The sequence below is a fragment of the Calliopsis andreniformis genome, chromosome 4 (assembly GCF_051401765.1).
Source record: "Calliopsis andreniformis isolate RMS-2024a chromosome 4, iyCalAndr_principal, whole genome shotgun sequence".
NCBI classification, from domain to species: Eukaryota; Metazoa; Arthropoda; class Insecta; order Hymenoptera; family Andrenidae; genus Calliopsis; species Calliopsis andreniformis.
In genome coordinates this window covers 4,406,615-4,432,654 of record NC_135065.1, presented here as the reverse complement: position 1 = coordinate 4,432,654, position 26,040 = coordinate 4,406,615, and the positions used below count along the sequence as shown (strand labels likewise).

General features: G+C 35.2%; 1 protein-coding gene across 6 annotated transcripts in view; it reads right to left on the bottom strand.

The window, feature by feature from the left end:
• Dh44-r1 (Diuretic hormone 44 receptor 1) overlaps positions 1–25,494 on the bottom strand; it is an 83,037-nt gene extending 57,543 nt beyond the window's left edge. For 5 of the 6 annotated variants that reach the window (XM_076376403.1, XM_076376405.1, XM_076376401.1 and 2 more), the window contains exon 1: positions 23,495–25,494. In XM_076376403.1, the coding sequence (XP_076232518.1) occupies positions 23,495–23,786 (292 nt within the window). In that variant the 5' untranslated portion in view covers positions 23,787–25,494. The remainder of the gene's footprint in view (positions 1–23,494) is intronic. The other variant, XM_076376406.1, reaches the window with a different exon arrangement.
• Positions 25,495–26,040: the final 546 nt, after the last annotated feature.

The following is a 26,040-nucleotide window of genomic DNA, read 5'->3' as shown; positions in this document are numbered from 1 at the left end:
GACATTTTGTATGTGAAAATTTCGCAAGAAAATTTTACTGTATTAACTAGGTGGAGTAACATATTTTGATTGACTGTCAATGAGCATTGTATTGCGCTTCATAAAAGCGTCTTTTTTAAAAATTAAATCAAATTAAATTAAATTTTCAATCCGTTTAAATTTAAACGATTTCAAGTTCTCGAATGAAAATTTAAAATCATCATTTTAAAGAATATAGAATTTTCGTAATCCTCGTCATAATCATGTCCTACACAGATTTATAATAAGATTAAAAAGAATATTGCATTCCACAAAGTACACAAATTTCACTGTATTGAATTTAATTGAATCTGAATTTCGTATTTTTCAAACACTTCTATAATTTCCTATCATTCGAGTTTTATTACTTCCATATACTACAGATCGAAAGCACTTCCGATTTGCGCGTGTAAACGATTAAAAAAAGCAATCAAAGGCTTTTTTGTGCAAACGAGTATCTGTATTACTGAAGAATATTTCATTCAATTTCGCTTCTCGGATTTCCAGGAACGTTGAAACAGTGATATACGAGTACACCCTTCGCTACATGCACGCAGTAACAAATTCGATGTAATAAAATTCGATATTCCATATTGACTTCTACGATATTTCTTCACAATGTATCAGGGCGAATTGTTGTAATTGATAACAACGTAAAGAACTGTTCAAATATTTTGTCGTTAATCGTATATCATGTAGCGTGCATTTTGCACTAAATTTTGCTAACTTATATTACCCATACTATCGCTTTAACTGTTTGTGTTTCGAATGGAAATTCAGTACTATGTATTTTCTCATATGTTACGTTGAATATCGTAGTAAAAATTTAAAAATAACGAATATGAGAGATACGTGGCATTTGAAGATAAATATGTGGTTGTAAGACAAAACGACCTAATTTTTAGGTGAAAAATTCTTTTAATGTCCTTTTTCCTTTTTAAAAATATAGATCTTATATTCTAGATGTCAATTAAAACCTTAACTCGAATTTTTTGAAAATGTAATATAGGTTGTTTTTTGTCTTACAATCACAGAAATGCTTTTATAATTTTTTCGTAAGTAGATGTAAAACAGAGAAAGTAAATGAACTGGCAAAAGAACCTTATATTGAATTTTTGAAACTGAATCTTTTCTGCAACAAAAATCACTCAAATTCCTATGCTTACTTCTAAAATATCCATTTAGTCTTGAAGATTGAGCGAGCTGCAGAGCTAGAGGATTTCCTCTCTTCGATCGTACGATTTGTGGACTAAAGTCACTGAGATTTCTTCCGAACAATTTCATTAAAGCAGTGTTCGAAATTTTTTTTACCTAAATTGGATTCTTAAATTTTTATTTAAGGGAAAAATTAATTTTTATTGTATCCTTTTTAAAGTTTAAGTAAACGTATCAAAGAAATTTTTAAATTGAAATTTTTAAAACTACTTTCTGAATGACAAATTTAATACATGGAAAAATGACTTAGGATTTTTATTCACATGAAAATCCTAAGGAATAGAAATTTAAAAAATAAAACATCTTTAATAAAAATCAAAGTATGGGCAAATTGAATACTGAGCGAAATAAAACCCACAAATCTAAAAAAGACACAAAATTATCTACCAGTTCACACTTGTAAATAAATGAATTATGTATCATGTCTAATTTTCCCTGTTTTAAAAAGTAAATTTAAGCTTCCTAGTGTTGAGAAAGAGATTTTGCAAAGGAGACGAAAATTACTGCTTGCATCTAGAAACACCCCAAGATGATGCAAGTACGAATGAAAAAAAATAACCCAGATCCTACATTTTAAACTCCCAGTAGCCAGTGAGTCCTGTTTCATGATATATTGTCGGTTGGTCTTTTCATTAATGTATTCTGCGCCATTTCATGCATACAGGTGCACACCTACGTACACACAAAACTAAATGAATCCTCTTAAAAGTAACTAAAACTCCATACAACTTTAGCAAAGCAGTGCACACGAGGTCCCATATTTCAAGAGATCTGTGCCTCGTAATTAAACACCACATTACACGCTTAAAGTAGAATTTCCTGCACCGAGAGAACAAATAATTGCGCATACATCATGCGAGCTGTAACTGCAACACAAGGAAAGCTGAATAAACTCAACCATTGTTGATGCCCAATTATCTCTAAGTAGACAAATGGATATAAAGTAATATAAACGATACATGAATCGATACATAAATCGATGTATATGTAGATGAACAATACGAAATTTTGCGTCATGCTCCCTAATGACTCTCTTATACAGGCTATTCCAAAAGTGGCGAAATAAGCGAAAAATAGCTGATTCAAAGTGAAAAACAAAGGTCGACATTGTAGAATACAATTTTTTTCGTTCCTGAGATATTACCTACGCAGCTTGACGCGTCACACGAAAACAGGATCAACCAAAAGTGTAGAAACACTCGATATTGTGTGCTGCAAAAATTCTAAAATAAAGCAAAATATATAACAAGTATATCCACAAAGCTTCGAAGTAACCACTTTTTAATATTCTACAAAAAAAAATCGCAAAAGACGTCCTCTTTTCTTGTGTACAAAGCAGAGAGTTCCTTAAAGCCTAAAACAGATCCTTACTTAAATTCTTAGATATACTTATGTATAATCTGTTCACTAAATCGAAAATGATACTGACGGTCCATGTAGTGGAATAAATGTTCCTTTATGAAAAAAGAAAATTATTTAGTGTTAAGGACCTTTTATTAATGGGGTACATCGAGACTCCACAATGCACAGAGTGCAATTTCATTTCAGTGAAATAATTTCAGCTGTCATAGTAAGGGTTAACCGAGGTCGAGTGTGCCGAAGAACAGTTTTAGGTATTTGGGAAGTAAACAGAGAAAAGGGAACGCTTCCAACTTGCCCTAGAAACAGACAATGGTCAAATCGTGAGTGTTCCCTTCACCCCGTACACCCTTCAACAACCCAAAATTGTACTTCCGTGACGCTTGTATTTGATCACAGTTCCAATTCAATTTTCTTGGAAATAAACAAGATAATCAGAAATTCTATTTTGTACAATGTGTTTCAGAAATAGATGTCCACACTTTGGGAGCTGAATCTACACACTGAAATAAGCAATATATGTTATATAAACTTAGTGACGATTATTATGAAAGTATTGTTTTAAATGGACACAAAGATGAAAACCTAATGGGTCACGAACACTTTCAAACATTTCTTTTAATCAAACATAACTCTAAAAGTAAGGTATGTAGGACATGTGTTTATCTAACATTTTTTACTTATTTTAGTATGTAGATTCATCTCCTAAAGTATTAACACGTATTTATGAAACACCCTGTATTTTCACGTAGAAAATTATTTGTTCATGTAGAATATTTTTTGTACGATGTACATTGTTTTCTAGGTTTTCGCTTGTATTACCAGTTCTGAGACACCTTCTATTTAACGTTGTATTAATTTAATTACCCTTTCGCCTCCAGTAGCCCAACGACGCGACGTTTAATCGACGCGAAAACATCGTTAGTTGTTCCAAGGTATTCTAAGCACACTTTTACGCAGGCATTCGCTACAGATGATTTCGTTAAGTCCGCGGAAAGGGCAGCGCTTTAATTGATTTAACTGGAAGCAACGATCGGCTGGTTCTTCCCAAAGTCATGCGCCTATAAAATGTCCTTTGCCTGTCCCCCGAGGGTGCACCCTCTTCGACCGACTTCGTTAGCAAAGACCAACCCCATCGGTCTACGCATAAATTCAATTATAACCAGCCGTCGAGCGATCGAAAGAATCTATCGATGATTGCTATATTTCAAACATTCTCCCCTCGCGAAACCTTTCGGTTATCCCATCCCTTTTTCGATACCCTTTAATCTCCAGCCCGATGAAATCGTATTAACGCGTTTCATGGAGGACTTGTCAAAGGTCGGGCAATATTTTCGTGGTAACGAACGTTCAAGGTGGGTCAAAGCGAGGTTTCGAAGCAAAATGTATTCAATTCGAGTATACAGATTACTGTACATGAATACAGTCGTTCATGAATTTTTTGAGTAATTAAAATATTAATCAATTATTGAAAAAATTACTGATTGTCAGTTATATATATATATTTTTTTTCATTTTTCTGATGACTTTTATAAATTGTCTTTTATAGACTTTATAAAATTTAAAGTTGCATTATTTGTTAGGATATTATGCTTGTTTTACGTTTAAAAATTTGAGTATTTTAAATAATTTCGTAATTTGAGATGATGGGGAAACATTCTTCAAAAGAAAGTATGAATGAGAAAAAATATTGAAGAAGAATTAAAAATGTTATGTAGTTTTTAATGTCCAACGGTATTATAATGAAGAATTTTATTTAAAATATTTTAATCATTTTTAAATTTTAAATCTCTCTTGAATTGGAGCACTATGTTCAGTGATACCATCTGTACCCCTTCCCATGGCTCGTTTATATTAGTTTTTCTCTAAATTTAGATCTGTATTTTATTAATTATTCTAACAGTAAGAACTTTCAAAATTTTTTAATTTCTTCAATTACAATACATACCAACAGGTATCAATTTTCGTTTAGTTCTAATTTTCTATATGGATTGACATAGTTACTGTACTAATTTAATTCAAACTTGTTTGCTAATGTAAATGACAAAGGGAAATTTCGTTTATAAAACTAATTTCACAAAATAAAATTTAATACAGTCTGCAAAGTTATAATTACCTACCGTTTTTAAAACTCTAACACAAAAATGAAACAACCACTAATTCAATGTACCTCAGTTCAGCACCGTAATTATTTCAACTTGACTAATACGTAATATTTTTCTATCCCTAATTATTTCATCGCTAAAGAGACCAACAATCCCAGTCCTCCCCAGAGGTAACTCACTCCAACAATAAGCACACTTTATAATATCAATTTGGTCCGCAATTTTGTTTAGCATATAAGTTCGAAAACTACCCCAAAGTTACACCATCGATCACATTTCCAAAACAACGTGAACAACGCAAGCTATTCCCAGTTTGCCAGTTTCAAGCGAACGAAATGCGTTTCCCTCGACACGAAGACAGGCAAATCCAACTATTCTCGAATTCCAGTTAAATCTCTGGAGACCTTTGAAGAGAGGCACGAAGCGTATTGTTGGCACGTGGTCTTGCCAGAACGCAATATACAACTTTCGTCTCCGTTCTTTAATAAACCTTGATTTTCTCACGTTTCGAGCGTAACAGTGCAGATAAAAAATTTGACGACGTTCCAGGATAACTGACTACGTGAATTCAGTTCAGTTTTCCTTGCGGCGAGGCCTTTGATCCACGTCTAAAATTCTTTCAGTCGACGCTCTGCAGGGGATGTTGCAAATGAATCTTTTTGAACGGGGAACAAAAATGTATAGCTTTGCAAGGAAAATCTGGTTTATTGTTGAACAACAATTCTGGTCAACTTCTAAATCTTTGCGAAAATATAGTTATTTTAGTTTAATGACTCGAACTTTTGGGTCCGAATATTTGAATTATAATATTAAAATTCACTTTTCTTTGGATTTTTTTTCAAGACTTAAGCAAACGTACGTATTAAATTAGTAATTTTTTATTTTTGTTACCCAAGTGTGTATTACATTATAAGGTGGTGTGATACCTTATTGCTGCTTATTTCATGTTTATTTAAGGTATCAAGTTTTGAAATCGATAGTGCCAGAAATAGAACGAAAATCAAGAATAACAAAATTGCATTTGAGACTTCGTTTCAAAGTCATTAACTGTTGCAAAAACGTACAAAATTCGTCTGAAATGTGTCTGATTTGGGACTTACTCCACTGTCAGTGTGCATAATAAATAACATGAAGCTCAGTGAGACATTAACATTAATGTTAAATTAATGCTCATAAATTATGAAATGTATAAATTATAAATGTAACGATTCTAATTTCAATTTTATGAATTTGTTATACTTGCTCTATTTTAAATACGATTTCTGCTAAATTCGATTGAGAAGCTTTGTATTTCCAAAACATAATTAGAAGCATAATGAAAATTAATGCTTTACGTGTCTGTGGACCTTGGAAGCTGGAGAAATTAACACGGGCATTCTTTGATGTTGAATATTACATTTTTTGCTTCTATTTAAACACGTTCCATTTTATAGAAGGTGATTTTCATTATGCTACTATGAGAAATTTTGTGAAAGACAGAATTAAAAAATAATGACTTCCCTTTGAAATATATAATTGATGAATATAGTTGCCTACGTTAATGGAAGACGTAGACTCAACATTTTTCAAAGATAATTTTAATAAAAATGAGCGTAACTTCTACTTTAATTATATATTACGGTATACCACTTAAAACATTTGTTCTAAATTAGCTTGCCATAATCTTGTTTTAAATCGTGTCTTTATGAACCTTCTGCGTACAGTATTTTTACTTTAAATAGAATTTTTCTGGTTATAAAGAAATTATGTGAACCCAAATGCCACGAATACTAGAATAATTAACATTTTCAACTAAAAATTTCAGATGCAGCTCCTGCCTTATGAATGTTATTAAACAATATATACGATTACCTGCGACCTACTTACAACAAATTTTAAAGTATTTCAAATCATTATCTTTTCTTCCAAATACTAGATTTACATACATGCAAATTCTCTAATTATATTTACATACACGTGATATCAATTAACAAAGTTATTATTAGTAGTTAATATATATAGTTAATATTATAGTTAATATTAACAAAGTTTGTAGAACTGATCTTGCACAAATTATCCTTAAAAAAACAAAGCAAAAAGAAAAAAAGTGGAAACAAGGAAATGTTCTCTCCATATCTGTCTTTCCTCTGAACCTGTCACACAATTCTTTGTTCCACTCCAAAACAACAGCTGAAATCACGTACAATCAATCTCAAGCAAGGAAACAAACTTAAAAATTCCATCTAGCCTTTTCTTCCAGGTCCAGCAACCATACTAGCACCTAGTACACTTCCTTTCCCTTTGCAAATTCCCAGAATGCATCAACTGTACTCGTCGCGGCAGCCGTGTAGAACAGAGAAGATGAGCTCGAACTTGCTGACGTTTCTCTTCCCTTGAAACCGACGTCCCTACCCAGCGCAATTCGTGTCGCCTAGTTCAAATGAACATACGGGTGCCCAGGACAATTCCTGTCCCCTTGTAAATCCTGCCTCGACCTCGGCACGAAGGAGACGAACATCGTCGTAAAAATCTTGTTTCCCACGCACGCCCGCTCCCGACTTCCGTCTTTTATTGCGACAAGTTCCACCTGACAGTTCGCTGCAACCTGAAGGGCTCTCCTTTATTGAATCCCTTCCGCGGGGGTCGCGTGCAGCCTCCTTCGATGCGAAAACTTTCGAACAGAGCGGATGCTCTCTGAACCCCCTGGCGGAAGAGGATTCGACAAAGTGGCCGTTGTTTCCAGTGGCAGCGCAGAAAAGGACTATCTCATTGCGTTCCGCGAACTTTCAAAGGAAAGCCATTTTCAACAGCATATTTTCGCGAACTAAGTGCACGACGTACTTCCACGTCGGTGCACCGACGGAGGAGGCATGGGGGTGGATGGGAGAGGACATGGGGTTGACAAAGGGAGGCTTGGCCAGCGTGTTCCTACTGTGGAAGTAAGTGGAGTGGTTTATGCATCGGAAGAAGAATTTTCTGGGGTCTGGTGCTGACCGATGCAGTTTGGTGGCCCGTTTTGTGAGAAGGGACTTTTAGGTGGCGATTGAAAATCAGATGAAATTTGTGTATGAATCAAGAAGAATTTGGAACTTCAGTAGGGGTAGGAGGGTTCCTGACATTTTGGGTTCAGGTAGTGCTCTGGCCGATTGGGAATCTGAAAATTTATAATATTCGGGTACCCCAATATTATGACGCAGAATTCTTCAATAAAATATGAAAATATTTAAAAATCTGGAAGAATATGTTTAAAATCAGATTGAGGAATCACCCGATCCGCGATATAACATTGGGGTACTTGAATGTCATAGATTTTCTGGTTCCCAACCTGGCCTGACTTCGACTGCAGGCACTCGAAAATTTCGGATCCTCGAGTATCACAATTTTTCATAAAAATCTGAACCGAGACAGGGGTACCTGAAATTTTCAGGTATCCGCCCACTCCTAGTCTTTAGGGACTCATGGTACTAACTAAGAGAGAAAGAAATGTAAGGCTCAACCAAAGAATTTCATGATCACTACCGCTACTTGCGTTTACTTCAAGATCTGGAGAAAAATAGTAATGGTGCATCTGCTTGCATTTGTGTCATTCAAGAACCATCGATTTATTTTATTATCATCAGGTCTTGCCATAAACCTATTATTGGGCCCAAGCCCTAAACTGTGCATTTATTTCGGCCACGTATGTGTCCTCTCTTGTACTGGATCATGATTTTACCTTTCGATGTTATTTAGTTTGTTACAGAAATGTAGATGAAGGATGTAAGAATTTGAATAATTAAGACAGTGATAAAATTGCACATTACTAAGTCTCCAGCTCCAGTGAAAATAGACGCAGAAGCCTCTCTTGGTGTTAAATATTACAATTGAATAGGAATAATGAGATAAATGTAAGGGTGAAGCGAAAATCGTTAAACCTGATTGTCTTACAAACAAAGCCTATTACGAAAAAGTTTTATTTCCCTTGAAACTTATTTTTCTCAGCGAGGGAGAACCTTTCCCCAACCAGGCTATGAAACTTGCCATAAAACACACCTTCCTATTCAATTTGAAAAGTACAGGCCATCCTTCATCCTTTGTAACGCATACACAACTTTCACCAAGAAATAAAGGGATAAGAAGAAATGACCCCTAAAGTAGTTCGCTATATGTTGAGGAGAACGAGAATCATCCCTTTGTAAGTGTATAAAGTTGGTCAAAGAATGTTATTACGCATTTTAATAAAATATTGCTTTGTTCATATTAAGACTACTTTATTTTGTAACTTTCTAAATAGTGCCTACTTTTATAATAATTGTTTACCACTTACGAAGGAGTTCCCTATCTTTCAGAGTACAAATACACGTATATATATTTATTCACGAAATGAAACAATTATCTAACTACGAAAAATAATTTAATTAAAAAAATTATATTTAAGTAAAATAACTTAAAATAATTTAAGTAAAAAAATAATACAATACTCTATTTCCAATATATATTCATATTTTCATAGGATGTTTCTCGCATTTTTGTTATTTTTACTGGCAAAAATTGAGAACTGAAGTATTCTATTATTTCCTATTCATCAAAATCACATTTAACTAAGTTAAATCTGGCCACTACTCTTATAATGCTGTTATACTAACTCAGAATTAACCTCGTCAGCACACTGCATAACTCTGATAAAATAAATATTTATCAAATCTAGAGCTCAAAAACAATTCGTGACCATTGCTTTTGTGTTTATCTCTAGGCACAAGAGCAACGATGCTCTCAGGCCCGTGACCGAATAAAATTCGTAGCGTGAATTGAATTGCTGCATACAAGCCATGTATGTATCCATATAGATATAGAGGTATAAAAGATTCCACAGATTGTAGTGAACAATTTATCAAAATTCATATAGAGAATATAGCGCTGAAATGATTAAACAGATTGGCTGCCACGTACACACATATAAATGACAGTTTATCTACACGATTAAAAATAAAATTTATTAAGTACTAGGATTATCAATGATACTATCAAGAACTTGTAATGAAGACTATTGCAGCAGAGGAAGAATTCTGGCATAAATGAAAATTTTGGATGGAAATATCTGACCATACTTAATACTGATTAACCTAATAATACCAGATTTCTGTTTTTATTTGGACATAACAATAAATGGAAAAATGGTAATAACGTTATACGTTATAGTGTCGGACAAGACACTGTTGCTCTTTTTTGAAGGATCACCGAGGACCCGTCGGGAGACGTTGAACGGAAAGAACGTCAATTATGATAACACGGGGCGGCAAGAAAGAAAGGAATTGAGTTGCAACGTGTCCTTGGAGGCCCTCACAGGCCGATGATCATAATTGGATTTACGTCTTGTCACGAGTGTTAAATCGAAAATCGATTCGACACGACGCCGTCAAGAATGAGCAAGAACCTTGTCAGGAACTTTTTGGTAGCGGAGGAATTTTTAAAAATTGTCAATATTAATCTACCATAAGTTTCTTTTGAGTTGCAATTTCATCACGGTAGCGAAGGGAGCTTTTGAATCTCACGTGCAAGCTACATCGAAAAACACCTGCTATCTGTAATGGAGATCAGAGAAAAGATGATTTATGCAGCGAGAAGGACTTTCAATGCTGTTCCTCTGTCCTTGATGGAGTTATTCAAGGTTTATGAGAGGTATGTTATCTTCAAACGACTAGCAAAAATAATATCTCCTTTTTATACAGTTTTTAAATCCTTTATCGTATGATAATTCTTTAGCTAGAAGCGTTGAAGTTAATTAAAGCGAGAAATGACATACATAAGTTAAGAACTTTGCAATTTCTCCTCTCTGGCTGTTGCGAGTTAAATTAGATATGTCTACTTCAGGTATATTTTCTGTCACATAATTCAAATTTCACTTCAAAAAACTTCAAAGTTTTCAAATATTCAAACAGTCAGGTACCTATGCAAATTTTCAAACATTCGAACATTATTCAAATTTTCAAATGTACAAAGTTTGACATAATATTGTAATGTCGTTAAATCATGAACAATAGATATATTGGATCGATAATTATTACACTTTAGCTCTTCTAGTTTTCAACGCACCACTAAAATTTCAAACTCTACCATTCGAATATTTCAAACCTATTTTCTGCGATTTGCGCAGACCTAACGAAATTTCCAGCGGATTAAAGGCATTTGTTTGAGGTGTGGATCCCGAAGGCTTTCAAAGACGAACTTTCTGACCGATGCGACGTTGATAATCCTTTTTACCTTGTGCAAATTTCGGGATTGGAAAGCTCGCGGTGAAACCTACACCGCAGCGTGAATGCGTGCGGCTAAACTTCACGGAAGCTATTCATGATAACCCACGAATCTAATTACTCTCACCGACGCATAAAGTTATTAACTCCGACACGATCAAAACGTTCAGAGTTCTCGAAACTCGCGATCGACGCGTCGCGTCCTGTGCTTTCACGGCCGTTATCAATTTATCTACTTTATTCATGCAACGTCCTTTGAGAAAACGAGCAACCCAAGGAGCGTTTCATATCCGTGGACGGCAGTTCGCAATTTCCTTGCGCATAAAAGAAACTTTGTCGCGAATCTGAACGTCCAGGAATCTTCATAATTTGCAAATAACGTTCTCAGAACTGATTAATTTCGAAAAGATTTTTTCAATATTTTTATTTGAGGCAGACTTGTCGATATTATATGAGGGATTATGGAAACTTTTGAAGGCTGACAAGTATGTATATCTATCCCTTATTCGAGATAACTAAACTACCTTCTATACATTACTCAATGTCGACCAGCAACAATGAAATACCGTGGACCTGCAGTGACTCACGAAATTGATCAAACTTTGACACGGCTGCGAATTCCTTCTCAATAACTCTCCCCTCAAATGACAAGTTTCGTTAGAGCGTTGATGTATTCATTTATTTATATATTCTGTTGCCACAGGGATCCCCTCTTATTGATAGCATAAATAGAATGCTTTGATAGGATAATGTATCATCGTTATACCATTTCAATTATTTGTTTTCTCTTCGATGGTATGCAGGGGAATCAGAAGGAAATTCATTAGTTTGTTTTCTGATTTAAGATATGCTAATATTTCTAACGATGACGTTGAAAAATTAGTAGCTACGTAGGCAAATTGAGATATAAAACTATATATATTTATATCCTAATAAAAGGATTTATATTTTGGAAAACGTTATAAAGAAATTTAATTCAAGTAAATATAGTTTTTTCGTAATATAAATAATGAATTGTTTCGATTAGTTTTTTGTTATATACTCCTCTATGCGTATGCTATTTTTTGGTTTTTGAGTATAGTTCTAAGCTGTCTTATATTAAAGCTACTATTTTAATTAAAACAATTAACTACTGCAGAAGTATGTACTGCGCTACAGTTTCATCTAAGAACATTTTACTAATATTCCCAACATTTTAAAATGCATGTGTACCTACTATTTAACTTAAAAAACACAAGCTTTCAGCTGATGTAATTTTCATTTCCATTTGCACAGCGTTAATACAGGTAAAAATACTTCGTCGTTGAAGAATTAAACCAGAAAATTAATTTAAAATTATTCATTTATTTTTTCACAAAATGGAATTACTTTCTCGAAATTATTATGAAAGAAACTAATGCAATAACTAAAGTCATTAATTATTTCAAACATACTTTAGCTTCTCTCAAACTATTTTTATATCTAATAGATCATTCCAATATGTGAGATCTCGAAATTACGAAATTTGCTCGTTACTTAAGACTTAAGATCAATTGGATTAATTAATATTAGATCAAACTCGATTTCCTCAAAAACAGAGCCCCCTTTGAAAACATTTTATTCTATATTTTTAACTCATTATTTCGTCAGAAATCACTTCCATTTCATGTGTACCACAATTTCCAAGCCACTTGGCATATTGTGTCCAAATAACGAAGGAAACGCGTGCCATTGAAACTCGTATCAACAGTTCCTCAGCGGCCTCAACACACGGAGCAGAAATTCTACAAAAGTGCCCTTAACGGTGATCAATACTCTGAACACACCTATCTCGTTTAAAAGGCCAGCTGAAACGCGCGGCGCAACAGGAAATTGACAAACGGTTCGATCATCATCGTTCCGTAATTCCATGGAATCGTTTCACTGGTTGGATAACGACCTGCATTTCGGACGATTTATAACGACGGCTCACGATATTCAGAAATGTAAAGGATCTACCACTCCTGCACCATTTCGCTAGCTCTTCCTGTAAGACAGTCTGTGTATACTGAACTGTTAGGAACTTAACAGGTTTATAGAACTCGAAAAGGGGTTAAAACTTAAACTTAGCTCTTACAGCATGACGCATTTCGAATATAAACTCATTACTTTACTTTCCCACGATTTCACCTTGACTTATACAGTTAGTTTGGTCTCCAGTTATACAAGAATGATCCATATAATTTTTTTAAGACACAATTTCATCCTGAATGAATTTTAAAAAAATGTTACAAAATGAATAGGTCTAAGAGTACTATATTTCTAGAATCATATTTTTATATAAGACCTGTATTATTTTTTAAATGAAAATATACATTTTTTGCATACACTGAATCCTATAGTTATTCTAACAAAAAGTGTCATCTCGTTATGCTAATAAAACAGTGTTCTCTTGTTACTCTAATAAACAAAAGTTCTTTCGTTATTTTATATATTTTGTGTACAGAGTGAAATAATTAAAACAGTCCACTTTAACTCGTTTGCTGTTGGTGATAAAACTAGCTTGTGATTTTGGGAGAGCCATAATCTAGTGACAATAATTTTTTTTATAAGTGGAGATGTTAAAGAGATACGAAAGTTCAATTTTTTGTTTCTCAATGGAATCGTGTTTCTTTTTATGCTTAAGACAAACAGCTGGCAGACAGCCATTAACCCGTTTAACCCGTGAGCACCCTATATATTACGTATAGAATTGGTAGTTAAAAAGTAATAGTTTTTTGTTTGATAAAAACTGATCTAATTATGGGAAATCTACTCTCCACATTTATGAAAGTAAAAGTCTACATATCCCTGGCACAAAACTGCAAAATCAAATCATGTATTGTAGATTGCAGATGTTTCTCCCAATCTACCATGATAACAAATATTACGCTGAATTTATTCAAAAAATTAGCCTCAAGTGAAATACTGTTATTTTATATGTTTTTTTACCTTCTTTTGAGAAATCATCCCCTAATTGCTACTATTTAACCGTACTCTACATAAATTTTTCACAGTTTAAAGGCTGAAAAATTACCTATTTTACCAATACTAAAACATTCCTCTTTTTTTAGAGGATTTTATAGACCTGTTAGGTTTCTATAGGCTACTCTGTAACGCCTCCCATGTCATATATACATAAAAGAAGAGCATAATGTAATGGCTGTCCGATTGGTCGTAGCTTTACGACACTGTTATGCGTTCGATGACAGGGTGCTAAAAGCAGATCTTGGTTACAGAACACCGCGGTCGGTATTCTCTCATTGTCCCTCGTTCGAGTGTCAATCGATGCCTCGTCAAAAAGTGCGGATATCGCACGATTCCAGGGAGGGACAGAATGGTTATCATCGACTTTCTTATCGAGCACGTTTCACCCTTGGAAGTACCGTGCGAATACAGAATCGTGAATATATGTTTGAATTTATGCATATGTACACACGTGCGCGCTAGACTGACACGAATCTCGATAGTGTGATTATTCATGGCTTTCTGAATGTGAGTTGTTTCTGTTGCGGTTGTAAACATTTAAGTTATGAAAGAAACTGGATACAGGATTTTGTATCATGGACTTCTCTACTCCACTTCACAGGTTGTTGCAGTGGTTTTTAATTAAGATATAAATTGTAATTTGTTGAGAATGTTACTTATGTCGCGGCTAGATACTTTTGCATCCCTTACTTCTCCTTAAAATATTGCTACTCCTTTTCACCTATGATTGCAGGAGATTTTAATTAAGATCTAAATAATTTATTGAAATTGTGGCCTATGTCGTAACTGCATACTTTTGCACTAGATATTTCTCTACAAAATAAATACATATGCATACTTCTTTTCATCTATTGTAGTGTAGTGGATTTTAATTAAAACACAAACTGAAATTTGTTAAAAATGTAACATGTCGCGACTGGATACTTCTGCACTTACAGTATTATTGGGGACAATAATACTCCTACCCCAAAATATGCTCCTCTTTACTTATTGCTCCAGTAGATTTTAATTAAGATATAAACTTAAATTTGTTAAAACTGTGACGTATGTCACTGTTGGGAACCCGACTGAATGATACAAGGTCTGCTATTCAACTATATAGCAATGTATATTTCAGTAAGGTTACAACAATTAAAGGACTCGCAAGCTGGACTGACAAAGGTTCGGAGTGTAGGAGAATACGAGTGACAATACTCCTCTTTTTGGCTGTACAGACATATATAAAGAGTTTGGGTTTTGGTGGGGGATAGTACTATGAACCCTTAGTCCTAAACAAGAAGCGACATGACTAAAATTTGCTTAAGCTTACTCAGTTGTTTTGAACAGTTCTCGAAAACAACCCTTATCGGAATGTGACTCTTCCGTGAGTCAGACGTAAGATTACATAGTTTCCCAACATCACGACTTCATTCTTTTACATCCTATATGTACTTCTTCCAAGAATACACATACTCTTCTTCACCTATTATTAAAGTGTATTTTAAATAAGGCATAACCTTAAATTTGTTAAAATTGCGACCAACATCATAGCTCGCTACATTTCCCCCTATTTTACACCTCACAATACCCCTCAAAATATTTACCCTCGTTAACTCTTTAATTAAACACGAAAGCTGCATCGCGTGACGCTGTGAAAACAGAAGCGAAAGGAACCAGTGAAGTCGTGTAAAACGACACAGAGTCACAATTGTCGACTTTTTTGGGTAGAATGGGAAGAGCTATATCGTTCATCGAGATGCAAATGAATTCACGAAAGACCAACAGCGGTTAACAGGGTTAATAGCCAGCAAATCCCCCTCGTGAATTCATTTTCTAGACGGCCGACGTATTTGCAAAGGCCCGTAATGCTAACAGAATGATGCACACCGCGGCGGTGATTCGCTTTCGGCGACATTACGCGACACTAATGTAATTTGATCTTAAACCGCGAGCGGGCAGCTGCGCGAACCGCCACTTTCATAATTAACTTCGCATCGTCCGACGGTGTTTCTTTCTAATTAAAAAGGAAATCTAGTCGCTTACGGGGCTTATTGAACAGCCGCCGCGGGGAACCGTTCCCCAAGCAGCCTCGCAACTGCAGCGAGAATATTCCTGGCGAGCACTCGAATGCAAATATCTGATACGGGTGGCATCGTTCCGCGAGCTGGTTGTAATAACCTTCGATGAAAACCCGAGGCCAATACCAGCACCGACCTTGCTGTGTTCCATGATTGCGCCCAAGAATAAATGCCACGCTAATTTGCATGCTTTCGTTTCAGCACTTAAATTTTTGCTTACGACGAGGTTGACTAAAGGCGTGATTCCATTGAGGCAACGCTAAGCATTGTGTACTATGCTACAATATTTTTTTAAATTAAATAGTACTTATACATATATTTTAGAATAATTGAAAAATTATTTAGAAAACCGTGTCATGGCTCTGTTTAGGAGAATTTTTTTAAATAAGTTTTTAGTCACTGTAAAATGTGTATGTAATAAGTATGTAGCTTTAAAAATATATTGTGGCATGCTGCAAGTCGCCTAGTGTTGCCTCAGTGAAATTGCGTCCTAAAAGGTGTGCTTGGTTGTTTTAGAGAGATATAGATTTCATTTGGGGTATACGATTGCAGGGTTTCTGCTTTCAGGGTAACAATTTTTTGTGAAAATCTGACACCTACCATGCTTTTCTGCATACGAAATTTGTTTACATCGACGGGACGTGACTGTCTATTTTGCTCTGGTTTTCAGGTCTGTAATGGTTTCGGTGTACGCGCGTTTGTAAACGAGAATGGAAATCTGCTGAAAGAATGTGTGAAAAAGTGCGATCGACGGGATTGCAAGTAATAGAGCTAGACTATGGACCTTTATACCTACGTTTACTGGAAGTTTGAATGTGCAACACAGTACAGAATCCATATAATATGGAAGAATGTAAAAATAACTGAAAGGTAAATACACTTTACAATTTTTGTAGGGTGAAAGCCTTTTGTTAGATTCCATTTCTCTAATTTTGTGTGCGAAAAGAGAAATTTGCAAAACATTCGCAGTGTAAATATAACATATTAAATGAAGGAGCTAAAAGTGAATTATAAGAACAGCTACTACTGATTGAGAAGGATTAGAATTTTTCGAATACTCAGAATTCAGATCAGAATTATGAAATTTCACTATCTACAGTTTGTCTAAGTTCTGTGTTTAAACTGTTTCTATTCTCGTCTAGGCAAACTGAATGATTTACATCTCATAATTTTCCTAATAACGTAGATAGAGTTAGAGTAGAGGGTGCTAATCGACTCGTGAAGCTAAGTTTGAACAGTGCAGCTTTAGAGTGCTGAAGGTACTACCTATGACTGGGGATACAGATCAAAGTTTTCTGCATTTGAATGTTCGAATGTGAATTCAAACTTCAATAGCATTGAAAAAATAAATAATGTTCGAACATAATTACTAGCTAATATTACTGAAATATTTAAATATTCTAATGAACCTACTTGTAGCAATAATACAATTGACTCGAGCCTTGAGAATGTCAACTACCACACATTCAATAGACCAAATACTAAAATTCCAAATGCAATGCTCAAAAAATTAACTACGTCTTTTTATTTTGAAAAACTGGTATTCTGTCACACCAACTCTTATTCAATCTTCAATCTAAAATTCTAGATAATACAGAAAAAGTAACGTCTAATAAATATTACAGAAACATACAGCATTGCTTCCAGTTCGTAAGAAATAAATTTTGAGACATAAAAATATTCTAAAAAAAAAAGAAAGAGGAACAGAGGGGTTAAAACGTTACGCGACACCAGAGTCGAAGATGCTTAACGTTATACATAGTTTCTGATAGAATGTGAGCCTCGATACAACTCGCGTTTCGTAAACCAGGTATGTACATAGTAACACCTGATCCAAATGTATATAAATCGAGATTCGATATTCCCATGGACGCGTATGCGCGTCTGTTTTATGGATTCCGTGAAACGAAACGAATGGATCATTAAAGTGAAAGCTACTCACGTCAGAAGCGTGCCGATGCTTACGAGCCACCTCGTATCCTCCGTATCGATTACCAAGAAAAAAAGACCAAGCGATTTTAAAGCTTTCCCGAGACCGTTATTCCCTTTGCCTTTACGTATCTCGCCCCCTTCAGTGGCTTCTTGCGGAATTTAACTAGCATTACGAGCTTTCGAGATCCTCTTTTGCGTTCGATTTAACTGTTGAATTTAAATCGCAGCCTCAAACCAGAACTCTGCGAACCTTCTGATAAAATTGTTCGAACTTTCCTTTCTTCTTGCAGTCTTTGCTCCTCGCGTCGACTGTCACGCGATTTCGCTGCTTTCTACTGGCTATTTCATTATTCAACGATACACTTATTATTTTACATTATTCCTGATGACATTGCGTGCGTTGCATGGACATTTTCCATGCACGAACGTTCGTAAATATAGATGGTCTAATTGCAGTAAATGTTTTAGGGAAACATTGCAAGTATGATGCCGTAAATAGTGAATGACCTATGTAAAGCTTACGTGTTATCGCTTGGAATTGTGTGAAGTATTGAGTACATATAAGTATCTGCTCTGACAAAGATATAACAAAGATGCTCTGTGAAGCTTTCAAACTTTTAAATTTTCTAGTCTTCGAAATATTCAGTCTTCGAGTCCAAGTTTTCAACTTTTCAAATCCTTATATCCTCATACCTTATCCTTACATCCTTCAATGTCTTCAAATCCTTGAATCCCTAAAGTTTCAAATTCTCAAATCTCTGAACAAGGTAAGGTCAAGTAGCAACTTCAAATGACGAATTCTACAGACTAAAAAGAGAACGTTATATTTCGAAAATTCTCTTCGTTAATAAAGTACATTTAAAACGTCAAAAAATTCCTATTAAAAGAATAAGTTTAGCGTTTGTAATGTAATGTCATTAGAGCTCGCCTTTAAGTACAAATTTGGTAAAAAGTTGATTTTATTTTTAAAGATATACTCACGAGTATAAAAACGGAGAGTTATTAAATTTTATGATAATGTTATTACATACTCAGAGGACGTTGATAACAGTGTGCGAAAAGTGTAATTGAGTGCAAACTTCATGACGGAGTCGATCCGTGAAAGATGAGAATTTGAGAGCTAGTAGAATGAGGGGGCTAAAAGTGCTAGAGAAATTGAGAGGGTGGAAAGAACGGCTAAGAGTGCCAAGAAAATGAAGGAGGATATAAGGGGGAATAAGTGTGCTAAAAAGCTGAGAGTGTACAGAAAACTAAGAGTATGTGATGTGCTAGAAATATGGAGGAGGCAAAGTGTACCAAGCCATTTTAGGAACTTGGACACTATAGTTATTCGAATGTATGATTAAGAGTATTTGAAGATAGAATTTTTTGTTGAGAGTACTAAAATTATAGAGAGGTCTGTAAAGAATACTGAGAATACAAGGAACAGTGAGAGTTCGAACGATACAGAATTCACTCGTTGTGAGCTTGTAGAAATTTCTTAAATTTTTGTCATTTCTAGGAATTAGTGTTTGACTTTCCCTTAATTAGTTTTATTTCCTACAAAATAGACGCAAGACTAAATGTATATTATATGTTATTTAAGCTTGTTCTTGTAATGAGTCACGAGATTATATTAAGTAACGACTGTGTTAAGAGTATTAAGAGTATTAAGAGCATCAAAAGCACTGAAGTTATTTCAAGAACAGAAAATACTAAGCGCACAGTGTTAATCATAGATCTAAAAATATTACAATAATGCAAATAGTAAAATGCCAAAAAATAAACTATACATTGATATTAGCTATTGCTACAAAGGTGGATCCATTTATTTCTAGAATGATAGAAGGGGAATAAATAAGATAAAAAAATTCTTATCTTTTTGAAGGCCGAAAAAATACTGCTAGATATGGAAAATATATTCAGGTCAAAAGAGAATATATTGAAAAAAGTAATATCAGTAGTTTCCAGTTTCGCAATTCCTCTATTTGGTGAATACATTTACCCTCCCTTGTATGTAGATGCTTTTAAGAAATATTCGCCCCACTTTATGAAAAACATTCCCATGATAAAATTGACAATGCATACGTTGCCTCTAAGAAGCAGTCTGATATTTCACGGACGCATATGGTTTAAAAATTACATCAGAAATGGATGTATCCACGTGCTCCATTTCCATTATTCCCCAGGTTACGCGATATCCTCTGTTACTAGGACTTGCATCGAGTTAGCTTTTCAGCTTCGTATATGAGATTGATCAATAACAAACGATTTTATAAATATTCTTTCCCCAACTTTTCAATATTTTTATAATCCCAATTTTTCATTTCAATCTCCATTAAAATTCGAAACCCACCACTCCCCTACTGTTCCCTCTTTTTTTTTTTTTATTTCAGCCTATAGTTACAAACAATATTTATTCACGAAGCGTCGATGTTCATCGGAAGCATTCACGGCTCCCACAGCTGCGCGTTTTTCAATTTCACAGGAGGGTGGATAAATGAAATCACGCGACTCAGAATGAAGCGTATTCGTTGGGGGTTGCGACGAAGACTTTGGACTGCCAGAATTTTCGAACTTTTTCGCAGCGAATCCACGAAGGTAACCGTTTAACAGCTTAATTAAATCCGATAAGAAGAGTGGTGGCGAGAGTTTAACAGTTACGTACTGTTTACATGGAACCCGCAACGTAATTCTACTTGCATTTTCGAGTTAACTATTGTTTCTAGTAATTTTGACTTGCAAAGTGCGTCGGGTAGAGTGGTAGTCGAAGAGAAAGTTTAATAATGACATTGCCTTTTACATGCAAAGTAACTTTAATTTTAGACTTTACTGGTCATGTTGCTGGAATTGATGTACACTACCGTTTATGTGTTTGGATAGTTAGTGGAACTTGGTTAAAACGTTTATCTCTTAGTGAAAGCTTTTTTATATGGTTTGTTATCGTTGAATATTATTGATGGTTACAGAAACCACAATAGGAGTTACAATCCTAAAAATTCTACTACCAAGTGGATGACTAGCATTAAACTGAAAATTTTACTGCGACCACTACAATTACACAACTTGAATCTAATTGAAAAATTTTAGGAAATGGATTCTAAAGTACGAAAGAAATGGACTCGGTGATAGTGTTCTGTTTTGATTCTTTGGATTCTTTTAAAAATATGTGAATACGTATTTAGAGTATATAAATACGTGTATACTTTAATGCCTGATCACTGCATAGTTTTATTGTTCTATTTAAGCTCCCTTATCACCTTTCTACATACAGTGAGTCAGATTGGCTCACATGTGTTCAAATTACTATCTAATTGTAGAAACTACTACAGTGTATTTTCTTTTTTATTCACCTTAGTTTTATCGTTTATATTTATCCCTCGATCACTCATTTGTGGCGCAACAACTTTTTACTCAATTTTAAAATTTCTATACTGAAATTAGAGTGACGAAATTTTTGTAGTGTCATAAGTATATCCTCTATGTTATGGTAAAAATTATACAGGAATTTTTTGTTAAACTAGTCGAGTAATTAAATGTTCATGCTTATTCAGTTTTTCTCAAACATAATTTTCACAAAAAATATCAAATATTTAGGAAAATTTGAACACGCGAATTCAAAAATCCGTCCTGAAATAATCCGTAAGTTATTGTTTTTTTATGTATACGAGAAACGTCCTATACAGAATATGCCCTAGATTCTTACAAAAGTTTTATCAATATTGCGTTCTATTGGAAAAATGTGAAAAAGATACGAAAAATGTACTATGATCCAGGGTGTGAATAACTGGACGATCAATGTAATCACTATGGGCATAGCTAGCTATTAATACTGCATTTCAAATGTTAGCTGTTATTGTCAATACAAAGCTATATAACGATACATGCTCTTCATTTGAGAACAGTTATAATTTTAGCAGGAAAATCAACATCTTACTAATACAAGTTTAATTAAAGAGAAGATAAAAAATAATTTTTTAAAATAATATTTAGTTTCATTATTTTTAATTATGTTATATTATTTATGTATTGGAATATTGAAAAAAGTGAAGTGTAGAACATAATTGTTGTCAAAGGGATTAACAATGAAGAATTGATATGCGTGTTTGAAAAGTGAAAGTGCCTACGAGCATCTCAAATCTTTCCCCTTTAAATTTGCGACCCCAATCTTTTCCCCGCAATCTTTCCTTGCTTTCAACTTGATTCGACTTCAGGAAAGTGGACCATTATGATTTGGGAAAAGGAGATATCAAACCCTTCCCTCCAATGTACAATTCGCCTCTTATCTTAATCGCTTCTCACATGGAAATTGTTCCCCAAGTCGTTCAAAGAAATTCTAGCGCGAGCAGCATTAAGGAAATACGACCTAATGAACGTCAACGAAATCAACGCTAAGTAGTAATTAGCGAAATTATGTCGATTATGATATCGTTCCCCTTAGTGTTCATAAAATGAACCGTGAGGTTTCAGTACACCGACCTATTAATTATCTCCATGCATAATTATGTTCTAATGTGGGCGTTGGTACACTTCTCTTGAAACTCTCTCGGATACGTTATGACGTGTGAACTCAATTTCATTCGGGTCGAGAGATTAAGGAAAATTATTTAAACAAGGGATTTTAATAAGTATTTTTGTTTTGGAATATTATCAAATTCTAAAATATTATAAATAAATTTATCAATAGCTTTGAAATGAAGTTTTAAGCAATTCTCTGTAATATTCTTTTTATTTACTGAGGAATCAATAATATCTGCAAAAGGTGGGTAATATTCGCAGAAAGTAAACGACTGAAATTAACAGTACTGGTATGTAAATTTACTGAATTTCCTTCGTTATGAGAAATAAAGGTAATCTTTACACGTTCCAACAAATGTAAAAATTCAAACAGAAAGAAAATTTCAAAGTTTCACCAACTCTCACAAAAGAAACTTTCCTAAATCAAATAAAATATTTATTAATGACATATCCTGTAAAGAAGGAATATTTAAGTCAGTCTAATTAAAACATACAATTAAATTTTATGTTTAAATTAAAATTCAGTCACTTTTATTTCTTGAATTTAAAAGTTCAATCATCATTTAGTACTCCTAGATTCAGTGCAAACATTTCCCTAAACTTAATTAAAAATAGAATTATTGTAAAAGTACAGTGAGAATTTATAATAAAACCAATTCGTTTGAAAATACTTTAAATCTGTTAAGAAAAATATTTTTCCATCTAAAATATTATAGCAACGTTAGTACCAATTTATTTCACTCAAAGTGACACTCACAATGAGAATATAGTAGCTATTGATAATAAAACTGCAATGCTCATGCGCTTATGGGTAATATAATGTGCAAAATATAAAGAATACATGTAATGCATAAAACTACGTTTATAACAGTTAAGTATCCTTTGCAAAATGAACTTCTATTTAAATTCAATTTATTTACTAAAAATGAAAAATACACTGTACAAATAATATTTAGAATATGAAATAAATCTCTATTTAGGATTAATTCTTGCAGTTACGTTTAAAAAAATATGAACTTGCATAAGCATCAACAATCTATTAATAACAATCAACCTACGCTATCCTTCTTTCCAGAATATTGTCATATCATTATCTACGAATAACAACTTCACTCACGTGTGCTGTCATACCGGATACCATTCAGCTCCTCGAGGCACGGTAATGTTGCCAACGTTCCTGGAGGCGTTCTGGGCCAACACAGCAGAGAATCCCAGCTGATCTCGCATCCCGACTGTTTCTCCTGCTTTCCCAGCGACAGCCACTCAAGTTCCTCCCGGTGTTTGAGTTCGAAACACTTGATAGCCTCCGGATTGAAGGACTCGTTCAGCTTGTTAATATAATTTAAAGCGTTCAGCACGTAATTATCGGCGACATTGAGGATGGTCTCGTTGCTCGGTTGCCAGGCCATGTCCGACTGAGGCGAAGCGTGTCCTCGCGCGAGGTAAACACCACCCTTCTTCGCCCGAGTTCGTTCACTTTCGAGAGACCCCGGGAGGGGAGGGAAAAAAATCAAAACAATGGCTGGCCCTACGCTCGCTGGTCCTTTGCCTCGCTAATCCCTGCTTTTTGCCTTCGTAGGCCCATAAATCATCATTGATACCTGTCAAGTCATGCGTGGAAACAGAGGGTCGCGATTCTGGTATCAATTAAAAACGTCGATTAAAGGGATGGCACTCCCCTTGCGTGGCTACAGCGCACGTTTAATCCTCACGATCCTCTACTTCTCGCCCCTTACTGACACGCAATTATTTTCTTCGTATCCTTCCCAAAAAGCAGAGCGAAGATGGCGGGAGCCATCCAAGGGATCTTGCGTGTAACACCCGTGATCCTTTAATACCCGTTGCCATTAAGAGAGGGCTGGTTAATCCTCCGAGACTCCTTTTCTCTTCCCGCCTATATCCGAGGTACATGCGGCAAAGGCAAGGATATTAGCGAAAGGATCTTAAGGAATGTTTAATCCTCAGGCATACTCCTTCAGATTCCTCCTCCTTGATGCTTCCTCGTGAGCGGTCCTCAGCGGTCACTTCGATTTCGACTGCACCAGCGGTACTAAGGTATTCTCAGATTATCGTTAAATAGTCAATAGTGGATTCACTGAACTTTAAATCTCTTCGTCCCATGAAATGTCTTTATCTTCCTCAGAGGTTGACGCGAAGATGCCACTCTAGTTTCTGAAAGAAGAATCACTGGATTCCCAGACAAATAACTGTAATTTCCCTATGTAAGGGAAAGTGAAATTGAATTATAGTGTTTGAATACCCTTTGACTCTATAAAGGTCGTTTAATCCCGTTTTCAGAAAGCCTTTCATTAATGAAGTATTACCTCGAGCAATGATACTGTTGGGGAATTTTGCATATTTGTTTTCGCCTCTGGCTAATTCTGATTCCTTCTATTTGCAGACGATCCCCCGTCAAAGAGCTTCTCAGCTTCTCTGTATTATCAGTAGTTGGGAACTATTAAACAAACTGCTCGAAGCGCAAAGCCAGCTATCATAGTAACTGATACGTGCCAGTTATAGTCGAAGTTTCTCAGATTGTCCGTTAAACCACCATCGTTAGATCTGTTTCGTAAGCGACGAACAAAGGGTTACCGACGACTTCAATTGCGTTACAATTTGATGCGAGAAGACTATCAGAAAGTTGGAGGAACCGCGCGCTGAAACTTTCCAGAGTTCTCGCGTGTAGTTCTGATTTCAACACTTTCTCCCCTTCTCTGTCGCTCTTCTTCCTGAAATTGATAGTTCCCAGACAAAGGTTATCGTTTCTTGTTTTCTTGGAGAGTCCTTTCGTGCTGGTACTTAATAGCTTCGTAAACGAGTTTCAAAACTTTACAGACTCACTTTGGGATTCATCTATATGTTAACACGACGCTGGTCTCGAATCCCTTTAAGCCTTTCCAAGTTCTTTCAAAACAAACAGTCGATCACCATCTACCTTTCGATTCACATTTAAAATCTAATATTGGTACTACGTTGAACTATTGTTACAAAATACAATCCTGGAGAATCCATGTGCCCTAACAACGAAAATCCTCCCCAAGATTCAATTTACCACGATATCTATTTGAGATCCAATAGCATAAATCTCCTTTGAAAGATTTGTTTCTTTCATTCTAGATCACTCGAAATTTCTATGATCATCATTCAAAGGGCACAAACACTTTCTTAAAGCTACTAGTTCTTTGATTACTTTCACTTCATCATCAATTGGCAAAGTGTCCTTTCTTCAGGATCTTCTTCAGCCTAGTTTTAATTATTCTTCTTGTTAGAGTCCAACGCCGAGCGAGGGAACTTGAACAGCAAGTGTTTATCACGGCTCAACTAGCTACCGGTGAGCAGTGACACGCGACTGGCAGCGGCACGTGCTCCAGACAGCAGGAAGTGTTCCTCCAGAGGACCGGCGCGTTAGTCTCGAGGAAGCTGCGTGGAAGACGTTCTCCGTGGCGAAGGCTCGGGACGTCCTGGCCTCCTCGCGGAGTCTGTCAATGACCGTAGGAGACGCTACACGGCTCTGATATGGATTTTCGCCTGTACCTGGAGCCGACGAGGGCAACTGCCTGGCATACGCGTGCACAACGAGGAGGAGCATGCGCCACCATCCTCTCTTCTCCACGTTCTCCTCGTCCCAACTGTCTCTCTATTCTCTTCAACTGTTCCCTGCTT